We start from the raw sequence: 16,141 nt of genomic DNA on the forward strand, positions 1-16,141 counted from the left end.
TAGTATAAATATATAAATATGTTTAGTACATACATGTTTTTAAATCAATAAAATCCTACAAATCTGAAAAAGTAAGGGATTAAATTGAAAAAATATAATTTCTGTTAATAAACAATGTGTATAATTATATTCAAATATCTACAAAAATAACTGAACCTATTTCTTCAGTAAATTTAAATATTTTACTTGAAAAATGATGATGCTAAGCTAAGTATTACCAACTATTCTTTGATGTATTTTGATTAATTTATATGCATTGTTTATCAACACAAATTTAATTCTTTATTATTTTCCAGATTTAAAATATTTTAATCATAGCTTAGAGCACATGCAATTATTGTGAATTACTTAACTAATATTTCCAATAGCTTAATATTAAAAAAAATGTAGTTCTAAATTAGACCCTTAAAACTAAAGTCTATCCTAAAATGCTGTCTGGATGTTCAAAACCTCTTAACATTTTTTTTTAACATCAGAAATTCAGAAGAAATTTAACATTATCGTGAAGAAATAATACCTTTAATTTTTATGGAAAACAGAAAATTTAAGAACATAAGTTGAGAATAAATAAAAATTTATATTCTTCTTTAACGCACAAAATAACAATGTAAGTACGGAATTTTTGGAAATTAAAAGCAATCAATAATACTCAAATAAGAACTAAAATAATTATTAAAACTTCTGAAAGAAATAGAAATGTCCAGCCCCTTTTTTAAAGTGCCAGTACTTTCCCAGATCTTCCAGGTTCTGTAGCAACCGCGAAAATGCTTTGAAATTGATTAAAGTTTAAATTTTTAAATCCGACTTCTGTAACAACCCTGAATGATAAATATTTCGCTAAGGTGACCACAAAATATACAACTTTCACCACACGCAGACTACGGATTCACTCTCGAAATAAAAAATAGTCTAGTGGCACATATTTGAACCAAAAAAAAACAGTGTTAAAATAGTGTCATAAAATTTTGCAAGTAATAAATTTATGTGTAGTCCAAAATCAAAAAGTGTTTTTCGTTTTTCCAGGTAAATGCGAACTAAATTCATAGAACTCATTAAGACAATCTAACCAATTTTTGTTAAAAGTACGTTCATTCTTTTTGGCTGAAAAGTCTACTGTGCATTATATTTTGGTTAACATTTTTGATTATTTGGGTCGAAATTTAATTATTCAGTTGAAAATTAAAAAATTTTGTTTGAGTCATTCTTCTTGGTTAAATTTTTTTAATCCGTCTTTTTGTCTTGAAAATTGTCCAATTTAAATGCATTTTTTCTTTCTGTCTTGACTAACAATTTTGTTGGTTGAAAATCTAACTATTTTGTTGAACATTTATCTCTGGTTTAAAAATTGATCTCTTTCTGTAGAAATGTCACCTTTCTTGGTTAAAAATCAAGTTAATTCGATTGAAAATTCAACTGTTTTGTAGAAAAATCGTATTTTCGGCTCAAAAATTAATTACATATAAAAATTAATTATTTTTGTCTTTTCTAATAGAAAATTAATGTTCTTGATTAAAAAACCAACTATTTGGTTTAAAATGTATGTATTTGATTGAAAAATTATCTTTCTTGGTACAAAATTGATGGTCTGTGTTGAAAATTCATCTTTTGGTTGAAAATCTAACTATTTAGTTCAAAACTAAACTGTTTGGTTTAAAAAGTCCGGTTTGATTCCATTCAATTATTTTCGATATAAAATGAAATTTTTTTTGTTGAGAATTGATCTTTTTCATTTAAAATTCAACTACGTAGTTGAAAGTTGAAATACTTTGTTAATTTATGATGAGCAATCTGGACACCCCCCCCCCCCAACTCAATCGTTATTTTTGGATGATCCTTAAATAAATTTAAGAAAAAAAATTGTAGGAGAAAATTACGTAAGAGACGGAAAGTGATTTAAAATTTCAGACAAAAAAACTTTACTTAGTAACTTAGTAAAGAAATAGTGACATTGGTGGACAATTGTGAGAAAATAGTTTCTTGATGAGAGTCGTTGCTCGGATCACTTTATTAATATCATTGCAATATTGAGTTTTCACAAACAAAAAAATTAATTTTCAACCAAGCAGCTGCATTTTTAACCAAAAAAGATGAATTTTCAAAGAATAACATTCATTTTGTACCAGACTTTTTAACCAAAAAGTGGGTTTTGTAACCAAGAAGAGTAATTTTCTACCAAAAAGGACGAAAATTGGAACTCTTTAAATCTTCTTTTAAAATTTATTTTTTAAAATAAAAAAGCATTTTCAATTTTTCTAATAATCGTAAGAAAATGTTTTTTTATTCTTTTTGAAATCTGCAAAAATCATTTCAGGCCTTATGAATCTCTTCAACTTACTTGATTTTTTTAAAGGAATTATAGGTGTTTTATATTTATTATACATCAAAATTCAACCATTCTACTTGTAAATTAACTTTTTTCAAATAGAAACATTGTAACGCTCAAAGATTAATTTTGAAGATTTGATTTATAATCACTGATTTTACTTGAACAATCAAATATTTCTAAATATTAGGAAATCGCTATTTTTCTTAATTAAAAAACTTAAAATTATAGACAAAAGAATATTTGTAAAATCAGTTATTATTCACCTGCTATTCCTCAATGTATATTTTTAATTTTATCAATCGCTATAATTTATATTTACATTTCTCAACTAATTAGGTCTTTTTATCGAAAATTCTTTGAATGAAAAATGTGCGTTCAACTGGTTATTTAAAAAAAATGTTGAAATCAAACTTGGACATATTTTTTTCTAAAAATTTGTAAAATTTTCGGTCCCGGTTGACAAAGGGAGGTGGTTCAAAAGTTCAGAAAAAAATGAGAAAATAGGGTAATTGGGTCATTTTTTTCAATAAAAAATCACTGCTTAAAAGGTGTGATGAGTCTGTGGCCTGTAGACGCGGGTAGCATATTCAAGTTATGAATATAATAATTTTGTAGATGTACAACAAATAGTCTGGTTTTGAAAGTTCTTAGGTTAATTAACTATTTTTAGAAAATTTCCAGCGTAATTGAAAAACCGCATAGTTAAAGAGAAAAGGCGAAAGTTGATCTCTGAAATGACGAATAACGAGTGCCAAAAAAGGCAAATATCGGTAAAAAGGTACGCGTCACCTGAAAAGAAATTAGTCTCCGACAAAATGAGATAAATGCCAGTGTATTGACTCACCTCGGAAAGGCATCGAAGAACCAAGTCCTCTTTGTATTCGGAAATGCGACTCGCATACCAGACATGAGAGGCGAATGGAGAACAACAGCTCCGACCTCGTACCTGGATGCTAGGTCGATTGTGGGAACGGTACCAATACTTTGCCCATAGAGGATAATATTTTCAGGGCTGATACCGTATCGAGTTCGGAGAGCATGCCAAGCAGCATCAATATCAGCATACAAATTCTTCTCCGAGGGTTTGCCTCCGGAGACGCCGTACCCGGAGTAATCGTAGCTGAATATGTTGCAATTGATCCTTGAGCCAAGGCCCAAATAGAAGCTGGACATCTGGCCCAAGTCGATGGCATTGCCGTGGGAGAAGAGAATCGTGAATCTCGCGGTTGCCGAGCATCGAACAAAGAGACAGGCTATGCGATTTCCTCGAGACGTCCTGGCATAGAAACCCTCCATGGACTCCTTTTCTCTCTCCGAGTACTGCCATTCTGCTCTGTCGGAGAGCGAAATCGTGTATTTGGAGCCCTCGTCCTCGATGAAGCTGTAGGTCGGCTCCGGGGGTAGAAACGCTAATTTGGCGGCAATCCTGGAAGGGCAGGGCGGGCAGCAAAATAGGCAACATAGTTCGCTTAAACTTAACCCGTTCATCGTTTCGTTTCACGAATGTACTACACTCGCGAAAACACTCTTTATTACGTCTCGTTGTCACAGCCGCACATCGGCTTTAACTCTGCTGCTCACTCGACGACATCCCACACGTTAATTTACAATATACACAACTACTGACCTAACTGTGGCATCGTTTGTTGTCGTACACTTGCTAGAATGATATCCTCGAAAGTGAGTCAGCCATGACATGCCATGACAGCAACGACAGCAAGGTGTTCCAAGCTCAAGGCGGATTTTCACCGGAGAAAGTCTTTACGTTGTTTACATGCGCGATGAGCGAATTTAATGTGGCGCCAATTTTAAATCTTGAATCATTAGGTGGGAGGGATCTGGAATTTACTCTTCATAATCGACGACATGGGTGGTCGCTGAATTGGGAAACCCCGGGAAATGGCAGTGCGTAATTCTAAAATCTTGCACTTACAAATTTTTCATTTTGGATTTCAATTTTTAAGCGTACATTTCTCATTTAAAGAATTTAAAAATTTAGTTTTAAAGACTTTCAAAAATTAAAAAATTAGTAGCGTTTGAAACTTAAGTGTTTGGATAAAAAACCTTTGTAGTAAATCAAAAAAATAATTTATAATGATTTTAAAAATTTAACTATACATGAAAGATTAACAAGTGAATAGTAATTGATTTTACAAGCTTAGTAACTATAACAATAACTTCAAAATAATCTATTCATGATTAAAGATTTTTGTTTAATTAAAAATATTGTTTTAGTCAAAAATTTGAAAATTTTGAAGTTTTTTAATTAAGAAAAAAAAACATTTGCCTAATAGTTGTAAATGTTTGATTGTTCATGTAAAATTACTAACTAAAATAAAATATTTAAAACTAAACAAACAGCTAAGTTCTGAACGTTACAGTTTTAATTCTTCTATTTGAAAACTTTTAATTTAAAAGTAAAATAGATGAATTTTTGATGTATAATAAATATTGAACCCCTATAATTCTTAAAAGAAAGTCGAGTAAGTTGAAGAAATATTTAGATTAGAAGGTCTGAAAAGAGACCAAATTAAAATTTTGAAATGATTTTAAATAATTTAAACCAAGTGTTTAAGCACACTGAAAGATTAATTTTAAGAGAATATTTAAAAAGATTTAAAAAGGTATATAAGAATGTAAAAAATGAATCTGAAAGATTTTAAGGAAATATTTTTTATTTTGCAGGATCAAAAAAAAAGTTTTAGGAAGAATACGAATCGTTTTAAAAGATGTTTAGAAAATCTGAAAAAACTTTTGAATAATTTAAAATTTGAATGAATGTAAAACAATATGTAGATCTTTCAAGGATATAAAATAAAATTTTAAAGCTTTTTAAGGATTTTTAAACTATTCAAAACGAAAGTATTTTAACTTTTAATTTAAAAAGTGCTCAATTTATAACAAAAATTTTACCGTTCAATTTTTAATATTTCTAACTTGAAATTCCTTAAAATGATTTGCTGTTCAGTTTCTTTTTACTTCAAATTTAAAATTTTTGAGACTTTGAGTTCGAATTTTTTAATTTTAATGACCGTGAAATATATTTTCGGATCTGGAAATAACCGGGAATTTTTAACGTAATTAAACCGACCACTATAACAACAGCCCACAGTTCTTAATCGATTTTGATGTTTTTGTTTCAACGCTCCGGATTATTTATAATTTAAACAGATAGAAGGTCAGAATTATACTATTTACAATTTTTTTTTCTCCGAAGAAAATACTAAAGAGTAGTCGCAATCTATCAGAATTATTGCATATTATACACTTCATGAATATAAATATTCAGCTTAAAACCTAAGCCAACCGTTATAAACAATTTTGGTAAAAAATTATTTTAATTCGGTGTTCTTAACAATATTATAAACAAATTAAAAAATGGTTAATTTTCCACCAGGACATTTTTTTTTCTGTTGAATCATGTTTCGGTTATCACAGTGATTACATGTCATTAAGAAATTGTAATACCAACCCGCAATTATTATTTTTATTCACAATATTTTAAACAGACAGTGACCTACAGCAATTATGAACCTCAAAAAGTGGTTTTTTCGCAATGATTATTTTGATGCATCTTGATAATAGTACTTAAATGAGTAACTTTGTCAGTTATTCTTAATAAATATTATTATTAAACAAAAATATAAAATTGTAACTTTTATGAACAAAATATTTATTGACAAATATTTTACTGTGGAAAAAATAGTTTTTTCACCACTTATACTTATTGGGAGATATTTTTGTAAAACATAATATGAATTAAGCGACTACTATCAGGGTAAACATCTTTAAATTATTGATACATATGAGCAAATTATAATAAATAATATAGCACAGTGGCAATGTTGCTGATTTAAGTACCACTATCAAAGTGCATTAAAATATTAATTACGAAAAAAACGTTTTTTCAGACGAAAAAATACTATTGATACCTGTTTAATTACAATATTGGTAATAACAATAATAATTTCGAATTAGTGCCAACCTTTCTCGATATAATATAACCACTGACATGGCTGCAACATGATTTAGAAGAAGACATCGTTTTTTTCTCCTCATGGTTAACGCTAAATTTATTAATTTGTTTATGACATTGTTATAAAAAATGAACATATTTAACATTTATGGTTTTCTGCAATTATTTATTATGATTTAGAATAAATATGAAAGTTGTTCGATAAAAAAACAATACTTCGAAAAAATACAATTTGTTAATTAGAATATTTATAATAATCGTAATTGTTAACTACTGGTTATTTTCATTTCTAAATATTACTCCTAGGAGATTTTTTGGTATTTTTAATCAAGATAAAGTTTGTTGTTGCGATTGAGCTCCGTATAAAAATAAATTCACTTATTTTTTATGGGAATCTCTGTTCTTTATAACGGACGACTGAAAAATGCCGAAAAAATTTCCCACACTGTAAAGTTATAGAAAATAAAAAATATCCCAGATATAAAATTCCCAAAATTATCAAATTACTGAAATAGAAAATTCAAACACATTTTTTAAACATTATTTTTGAATATTTTAATATTATGTTTTAAGTAAATACATCATATTGATTAAGATTCATTTTGGACGCCTACAAAATCCCGAAAAATAAATATCCCGACACTGTGAAATTCCCATACAAAATAAAATGTCAGAAATAGAAGATGCCCGAAATCATAAAATATCTGATACTGCAAAATTCCCGACCTTAGAAAATTATCGAATTCAAACAATTAAAAAAATCTTTTTTTAATTAATTATATTTATTTATTATACACACAATAATGAAATAATAATAAAATAATTGATCAAAAACCCATTTGTTTAATTATTTAAATTTTGAAATTTTCAGTGTCTGATATTTTATGAGTCGGCAATTTTCAGTCGCGAATTTTATTATTCGCAATTTTTTAAATTCAATAATATTATGATTAGATACTGTCAGGAATTTTCTTATTCGAGAATTTTTAAATATGGCAATATTATAAACATTTCGGGAATTTTCCGATTCGGGATTTATATATTTCGGAAATTTTGCTATTTCGAATATTTTTGTTTTCGGGAATTTTACAGTGTCAGGAATTTTATTTTTCGGAATTTTCACTCGTCCTTGTTTTAAACTTTTGGCAATCTTTTGAAATGTTTAAAAACCTTTTTAAATATTATCTTAAAATTCTTTTTTCTGAATGAAAATTAAAAGAATGGTATTAAAATCTTTAAGATTCTGTATAAACATTTTTGACAATGTTTCAAATATTGACTCTAAATAAATTAGTTATTATATTAAACAATCCGTAGAAATGTTCCCAAGAAAGTTTGAAAATTTGTTTTTATTATCTTAATACATTTGAATGTCTTTGAAAAATTTCAAAATTTTATTTCAAAATCTTCAAAAATATACATTTTACTTTAAATTTGTTGAAATCTTCGAAACAGGATTTTTAAAAGAACATTTTGTATTCGTTTGAAATCTTTTGACCTTTTTCAAAAGCATTTACACATTTGTTTATGCATTATGTAGATATAAAATAAACAAGTAAAATATCGAATAAATCATTTTCATTGCTTAACACATTTTTAGTAACATAATTTGAAGAGATTTAATAGAAAAATATATAAAGAGGTTTAGAGGATTTGGGAGAGGGGTAACTAAAAATGTAATGCCTAGGGGCGCATTTTTCCTTAAACCGGTACAGATAATTTAACACCATTCTTTGAGGTTTCTAATATTTCACATTAATGCAAAAATCGTCCTATGTAATTCAAAAATTAGATTTTTAGAAAATCAAAATGTCTTACTAAAATTTATTTTTCACGTGCCTGTTCACGTGGCCACACTCGACCTGTCACTTTGTAAAACATAACCTAAACAAAATTCATGTCTTCAAAAAGGAGAAAGGTGTATGTTCTTACTCAAGCCTGTATCCTTGCAATTACAGAAAAAATACGATTTATGGAAAAAAGAAGAAGGATGGTTAAATACAGATCTTGCTTTAGTTTTAAAAAGCAGGAAAATATATTGTGGAATCAAAGGGAAAGATGGAAGGAGTTTTGTGCGCGTCGACGAAGCGCAGTGAACCAGGACCCACTCCCCTTTGGAGCAGTTGTGTCAGGATCATCATCTTAGTGCCGTGCCTCTTTTCTGTGTCGGGATCTCTCTAGTTTTCGTGGAGATTTGTCTTGAAAATTTAATACCTCTAACAGCCGCCTGTCGATAAAAATCGATCAAACTCAGGTAGTCAGGTGCTGTGAAATCCTGGCCAGTTTCGTGTTGGCTTGTTTTCTGCTAGTGCTATACATATACAGCGAATGGCGGCTGTCAAATGCTGGGAAGCTGTCTTGGGTGAAATAGTTTTGGAGTTCCTTGTGAATTTTGCAAAAATCCATTCCTTCAGTTGAGAGATTCTCAGATAGGAGGGGACCTGCAATCTATGGTTTCCAGTTTATACCTGGTGATAGGAACTACTTTTATGACATCCGGAAAAGAAACCATGGGGTAAGCAAATATGGGAATGGTACTTGCCTCCTTTTATTAGCTATGTGCATGAAAACCAATCTTACTTTTGTGTCTATAAATAATCGGGAAATTGCACCCCAGTGTCACTAACTTCTAGATATTTCTTTTGCGATCAATTATGACCGGGTTTAAACAAAGCTGAACGTTTATTTTAAGACTCGACTCGATTGGAGCGGGGATCCGTAAAACTGCATTTGCTTTTTTCGTGCAGTATAGGTGCAAAACTATTCGATCGTGATGATTTTTCTTTCATTTATGCTTCTCGCACTTTTATATAGTTGGAACGATCTTTCAGAATGTTTATTAGTCATTTTAATGACCGAGGGAAAAAAACCGGCTATAACTTTCTTATGCACATGCATGCACTCTACTTGAAGAATATAGAGTTAATTATCCATTTGACGGACACCTATATACTCTGTGTAGACAACATTCAAATACATGAATGAATACTACGGTGATCCAAAATCATACCTATTCAAATTTGTTTTGGGTTAGTGGGCATCCCCCCCCCCCCTCAATTTTGTGAGGTTGCCGGAAAAAAAAATTCCCTCCAAGTTTGAGCAAAATCTTTTTATATTAATACTTAATATTAAGGCCCTGAAAATTCCATAAGATTAACATGGGGAAATTTTGATTTTCGGAAAAATGGGATTCAGGTTTCTGGATTTACACTTAGCTTCCGGGAGATGTTAGGAATTTGTTTGGGAGTTATATCAATCATTTCTATTCAATTACTTTAAATTTTGATGCCCCCGCCCCCCTCCTTGTGGAGCCCCAAAAATGCACCAAAAAACTGAAATTCACATTTTTGCCAAAAATTGACACATAAATGCTCTGTTTTTCCCTTTTTTGCCGTAAATTATTTTTGTTTGTCAAGTGAAATGGTTTTAAGTGTTTTTCAACTAATTAACAATTTTTTAAACAATTTATGTTTGTTTAAATAATTTTTTTTGCACTCACTCATTGAAAGGTAGGCTTTTTATGTTTGATTGGACAATTGGTCATTTTCAGAAATAATGATCTTTGCTTCAAGCATTTAGTATTTGTTTAAACAATTTATTATTTAATTGTAACTTTTTCTTAAAAAGAGTTATAATGATCCAGTTTTTCAATTTTAGTTAGCTTTGCTGCTTATTATTAAATATCTACGTCATTTAGATATTAGTGCCCTACTTTGTAATAAATTATTATTTGTTTAAATAAATTTTGTTTGTTTAAACAATTTTTTCAAAAATAAATGTTTGAAATTCCTGTTTATCGGCAATTTTTGTCGTAATTTGTCAATGTAAAGAGCAAAATTTGTTGTTTTAATTTCCAGTAGCGTTAAAAAAATACAAAGATTTTTTAATTCCTTTGAGAATAGTAACAGCTAATCTGCGGGATCAACAGAAACAAATCAAAAACTTACTTTGAGCTTTCAGAGGACAAACGAGTGTGTTTACGAAGATAATTTAAAGAAAAAAATTATAAAAATAATTTCAGCACGACAAAATTTAATGTACTTTTTATAGAATGAAGTCTTATTAAAAAAAAATTTCATCACCAATGTAAAACATTTTATCAACAAATATTAGTTATTTAAAGCATTTGTTTGACGTTTATATATTCAACAATGAGCGATATACTTAATTGAATTGAGAAAAAAGTCAGATTTTTGAATCATAATTTCCAATAAAATGTTTCATTAATATTTAATAAATTTATTAAACAATACGATAATGTTTTAGACAAAAATTTTGCTCTTTATATTGACAAATTACCACAATAATTGCAGATATACAGGAATTTCAAACATTTATTTTTGAAAAAAATTGTCTAAACAAACAAAATTTATTGAAACAAATAATAATTTATTACAAAATAAGGCACTAGTATTTAGATGACGTAGATATTTAATAATAGCAGCAAAGCTAACTAAATTAAACAAAAAACTAGAGCTTTATACCTCTTTTTAAGAAAAAGTTACAATTAAATAATAAATTGTTTAAACAAATACTAAATTCTTGAAACAAAGATCATTATTTCTGAAAATGACCAATTGCCCAATCAAACATAAAAAATCTACCTTTCAATGAGAGAGTGCAAAAAAATTATTGAAGCAAACATAAATTGTTTAAACAATTGTTAATTTGTTGAAAAAGACTTAAAACCATTCCACTTGACAAACAAAAATAATTTATGGCAAAAAAGGGAAAAACAGAGCATTTATGTGTCAATTTTGGACAAAAATGTCAATATGAGTTTTTTGGGGCTCCACATGGGGGGGGGCATCCAAATTTAAAGTAATTTAATGGAAATGATTGATTAGAGACTCCCCAACAAATTCTTAATATCTCCCGCAAGCTAAGTTTAAGTCCAGAAACCTGAATCTTATTTTTCCGAAAACCAAAATTTCTCCATGTTAATCTTATGGGATTTTCAGGGCGTTTGCGAGGCACGTCTTAATATTAAACCATTTGGCTCAAACTTGGAGGGAATTTTTTTCTCCGGCTTCTTAATTACGGATATGGAATAGTGCAGAGTTGGGTAGGAATTTTTTATATATAACCAAGTTACTGAAATGTTTCGTTATGTATTTGTAACTTTTATTAGGGTAACTTCATCAGAGAATTGGCTAAGTTAAATTTTCAGGGTGGTCACTGGACCGGGAGTTTTATGATCGGGGAATGACAGTAATTAATTTTTTGGCCTTGAATTTTACAAATTTTTAGAGAAAACAAGTCCTTCCGTGATTTCAACCGTTTTTAAAAATAATTAGTTGAATTGTTATCATTTTTTGTTATGATATTATTCAATTTAGAAGGCGTATTTCGAAAATCTTTTACTTTGAAAATTGTCAATTTTAGACTAGAATTTTGAAGCGTGCATTTTAATTTAAAGAATTTTATATGCAGTTTTAAAGATTTAAACAGTAACAAATTAGAAGTGTTTAAAATCTAAGAGTTTGGATAACAAAACATTTTTAGTAGATAAAAAAAAATTATTATTATTTTTAAAATTGAACTATTGAAGGATTAACAGGTGAATAGTAAATGATTTTAGAAGACAATTTGGAATCAATTCAAAATTTAAGAATTTACGGATTTTGACGTTAAAAATTAAACTGGTTCAATTGGAAAGTCTTAATTACTATACCAATAACTTCAAAATAATATATTCATAATTAAAGGATTTTATTAAATTAAAAATATTGTTTCAGTCCAAAATTTGAAAATTCTTAATTCTGAAAAAACGGTTGCCTAATATTCATAAATATTTGATTGTTAATAATAAAAAAAGTTCATTTTTAACCAAATAGTTGTATTTTCTACCACAATATTTGAATTTTCTACTAATAAAAAAAAAAAAAACTAATTTGAAACATAATAATTAACTTTTCATATAAATTTATGAATCTTTAACCATACGACTGAGTTTTTTATAAAGTAGTTAAAGTTTCAACAAGTAGTTAAATTTTTATTCGGAACATACAAATTTTCAACAAAATAGTTGAACTCTCTACATAATTTTTTTTTACGAAAAGAAATGAATTTTCCAATGAAAAACAATACTTTTAAAAAATAGTGTTGAATTGTCAACACAAATTTTCAGTGTTTTCAGCCAAATATTTGAACTTCATACCAGAATAATTTATTTTTAACAAAATACATGAATTTTTAATCAAAATAGATTAATTCTAAACGAAAAATAAAATAGTTGATATTATTTCTATCAAAAAAGGTTTTAATTTGAAATCAAGCACATTTTTTTACCAAAATAAATAAATTTTGTAACGAAAAAGTTGAATTTTGAACCAAGAAAGAAAGTCGAAATATTTTGTTAAAAATTTAATTGTTTGTTTGAAGATTCATAATTTTAGTTGAAAATTCATCTCTTTGGTTGAAAATTGAACTATTTAAAAAAAACATTTCTTAAAAAAATTCAAATTTTATTCTGGGAAACTAACTTTTTTAAAGATTAACTTTTTGTTAGAAACTTAACTCTTTTGTTTAAACTCCATCCTTTTGGTTTAAAAAATTCAAATCTAGTTTAAAAATGTTCTTTTTGGTTTGAAAATCCGTTTCTCCCGGTAAAAAAATTCTATCTTTTTGGGTTAAAAATACAAATATTTGGTGGAAAAATGTGACTGAAAAATCTTTCTTGGTTGGAAATGCAACTCTTCTGTTGAAAATTTTATTTTGTTTAACAAATCAACTATTTTGTTAAAAAGTCATATATTTTGTGAAACATGCAATATTTTTACGTGAAATGTTAGAAATTTAATGTACTTGAAGTATTTCAAAGATGATTTATAATTGGAAACAACTTTAAGTTATGTTCAAATCCTTTTAAAACATTTCGCAGACTTTCTAGAGATCCCAGAGTACTTGAAGGATTGTCAAAATATTTTAAAGGATTGCACAAGAGTTTTAAAGTTATTGATAAAGATTTCGAGGGATGTTACAGAATTTTAAGTAATTTATAAACATTTTAAGGAATTTCAGAGGATTTCTAGGGATTGCAAAAGATTTAAAAATTATTATCAGGGATTTTGAATAATTTTAGAGTTTGTCAAAGCATTTGGGAATATTTTGAGGTTTTTTATGGGATTTAAAAGAAATGTATAGGATTTCCTGAGATTTGAGAAGGTTTCAAGACATTTTTAAAGGTTTCAAAATATTTCAAGAGTATAAATAAAGTGCTTCATTAATTAAAAATACGTGAATTTGCTTCAGACTATTCTCTTTTTTTTTAAATTTGTTTATTATACATTTTTAAAGAATTTTCTTTACTTTTGTCTTACTTTACCCTTTATTCTTTACTTTATATATTTTTAATTTTAAGCCTGAGCATTTATCATTTTAAATAATACGTTAAAAATAAAAATTTGAATTCAATATTGAAGCAATAAAAATTGCACAATTTAAAATCAAAATGTTATTAGATAACTTTGAATCGAGATTAAATTTGAGTAATTTCAGAACGAAAATTAATCAATTTAAATGTTTAGAATTGTAAGGGGACTTTTTAACTATTAAAAAGGGTAGCCTTTGAAAGGCATTGCCAAGTTTTATTAATGGTTTATTCTTATGGTTGTTCAAGTTCGACAGTTTTGATATTGAAATTGTATCGTTTTTATCATCTCGTATCGAAATTTTACAATTTTACATTTTTTAAATTTCTAAAATTGTAGTAAATGTCCGTTTAAGATCGAAATAAAATGTAATTTCTTATGTACCATTTTATGCACCAAACTCAGTACGCCAAATAGCTCACAAACCTAAAAATTAGATAGAAGTCATAAATACGTCGTATAACTCAATCTTCTCAAAACATAAAAAAGAGAGAGGGTAACAAAGATATTAATTTTTAAAAAGAAGTCTCTCGCGATATTGCAAAGGTGATTCTTTGTTTTTGATAAGAAAGTCTTATACATTCAAATTAATTTGAATGAGTTGAGTCTTTTTTTTTCTCCCTATTTTTTTCTTTTGTTAGTCTCCAATGAGCCCGAAAGGATTTGGAAATCTAATTTCGATTTGTCATCTTTTTTATGTTCTGATTGGTGTATAAAATGTTTTATAAGAAAGTAGATTTCATTTAGCTTTTAAAAGAATTTATAAAATAGATACACTAAACTCAAGATCCGTTCCAACGTACTGGGTTTTCTATGAATACCATTTATTTTTACCTCAATTAATCGAAATATGTCTATGTTTTGTTTAGAACCGACCACACATTTTTTCAGAATCAATCACAAATGTAGTAAAAGTACCAAATTAATTATTAATTTTAGGGAACAGCCGATTTTCACGTGCAAAGCGCACGTGTTTCATATTGATCCAAAGACAAAAAGATCATGGGTGTCCGCATCCACAGCAGCAGTTTCTGTTTCATTTTTTTATGATTCGACCAGAAGTTTGTACAGAATCATATCTGTAGATGGCACAAAGGTAATCTGCAATGTCAACATTTAATTGATTAATTGATGAATGACGCAATCTTTAAGAATTTTTTTTCTAACAATCACTTTAATCGGTATTTTTAATCACATTTTCAGGCAGTAATTAACAGTACTGTTACACCCAACATGGCATTTACCAAAACTTCCCAAAAATTTGGCCAATGGTCAGATGCAAGAGCAAACACTGTTTACGGTTTGGGTTTTTCGTCCGAAGCTGAATTAGCAAAAGTTAGTATATTCGAGTAACGTACTTCCAATCAAACTATATTTCAATACAGTATTTTGTTCTTTTATTATTTTATTTTCAATTTGGTCCTTGACAATTTTCAATTACAGTTCATTGAAAAGTTTCACGAAGTTAAGGAAGCCACGAAACTGGCCGGAAGTAAACTCCAGTCGAATAGCTCGTCCGTTACACCGGCTACTAGTGCCAACGTTAGTCCAATTACATCTCGATCCGGCATGACTTCCGCAGACCAAGATTTGATTGACCCACCGAATTCCTCAATGATGAATTCCAATATGTCGGCTTCAAATAATCAAAACTCGAATACCAACATGATTTCCGGTCAGAATAGCGTGTCTTCCATCAGCAGTAGTCCACTTCCTGGAGGCATTTGTCAAATCAACAATGAGGAACTTAAAAATGCAATTCACTCGAGATCGCAAAGTATTTCTCAGCAGAGCACAGAGAGTCCTCAGCATCAGGGAAAATCCCAGCACTGTTCATCTCAAAGTAACCAGTCGAGCGAAATGCAACTCAAGTATGAAAATGATAGGTTGAAACTTGCACTTGCACAGAGTTCTGCTAACGCTAAAAAATGGGAGGTAGGCCACACTCCTTTTTTATTCTCAATTTTTCATTCGATAAAGATTGGTTACAGGCTGGGCTACCACAATGAAACTGAAGTTCGCAACGCTTACGACAACGAAAATATTTTTCTTTATAACAAGCTCGAGACCTAAAATTGTATCGTTTTAAATAGTTCCATTTAATATCGAAAGAAGCTCTCAATAGTTTCATCCACCTACCACTCAAGGATCACCCTTAAAATCATCCCCTGAGTACTAAAAAAATCATTAAAATTCCCCAAAGTTCCAGACCTAAAATTTTATTGTTTTAAATAATTCCATTTAATGTTTATTGATATCAGAAAGAGTTTCATCCTCCTAGTACTCTAGGATTATTCCCAAAATTATCCCCCAAAAATTAAAAAAATCACTAAAAATCCCCTAATTTTGAGACCTAAAATTTTATTCTTTTAAGGGCATGTGACACAGCTAAATACCTATATTACCGATCACAGTTTTTCAGTTCACTGAATGTTCTTTTGAACTTAAGAACTTTTTTTGTAAATA

General features: G+C 28.6%; 2 protein-coding genes across 2 annotated transcripts in view; one reads left to right on the forward strand and one right to left on the reverse strand.

The window, feature by feature from the left end:
* Positions 1 to 4,023, reverse strand: part of LOC117171776 (alpha/beta hydrolase domain-containing protein 17B) — a 16,997-nt gene extending 12,974 nt beyond the window's left edge. The window contains exon 1 of the mRNA XM_033359385.1: positions 3,171 to 4,023. Within this exon, the coding sequence (XP_033215276.1) occupies positions 3,171 to 3,814 (644 nt within the window). The 5' untranslated portion in view covers positions 3,815 to 4,023. The remainder of the gene's footprint in view (positions 1 to 3,170) is intronic.
* Positions 4,024 to 8,420: 4,397 nt separating this feature from the next.
* The window catches only part of LOC117171365 (homer protein homolog 1), a 21,687-nt gene continuing 13,966 nt past the window's right edge, over positions 8,421 to 16,141 (forward strand). Inside the window, exons 1-4 of the mRNA XM_033358612.1 lie at positions 8,421 to 8,817; positions 14,615 to 14,771; positions 14,879 to 15,010; positions 15,119 to 15,610. Coding sequence (XP_033214503.1) covers positions 8,753 to 8,817; positions 14,615 to 14,771; positions 14,879 to 15,010; positions 15,119 to 15,610 — 846 coding nt within the window. The 5' untranslated portion in view covers positions 8,421 to 8,752. The remainder of the gene's footprint in view (positions 8,818 to 14,614; positions 14,772 to 14,878; positions 15,011 to 15,118; positions 15,611 to 16,141) is intronic.

This window comes from Belonocnema kinseyi, chromosome 4, assembly GCF_010883055.1.
Source record: "Belonocnema kinseyi isolate 2016_QV_RU_SX_M_011 chromosome 4, B_treatae_v1, whole genome shotgun sequence".
Classification (NCBI taxonomy): Eukaryota; Metazoa; Arthropoda; class Insecta; order Hymenoptera; family Cynipidae; genus Belonocnema; species Belonocnema kinseyi.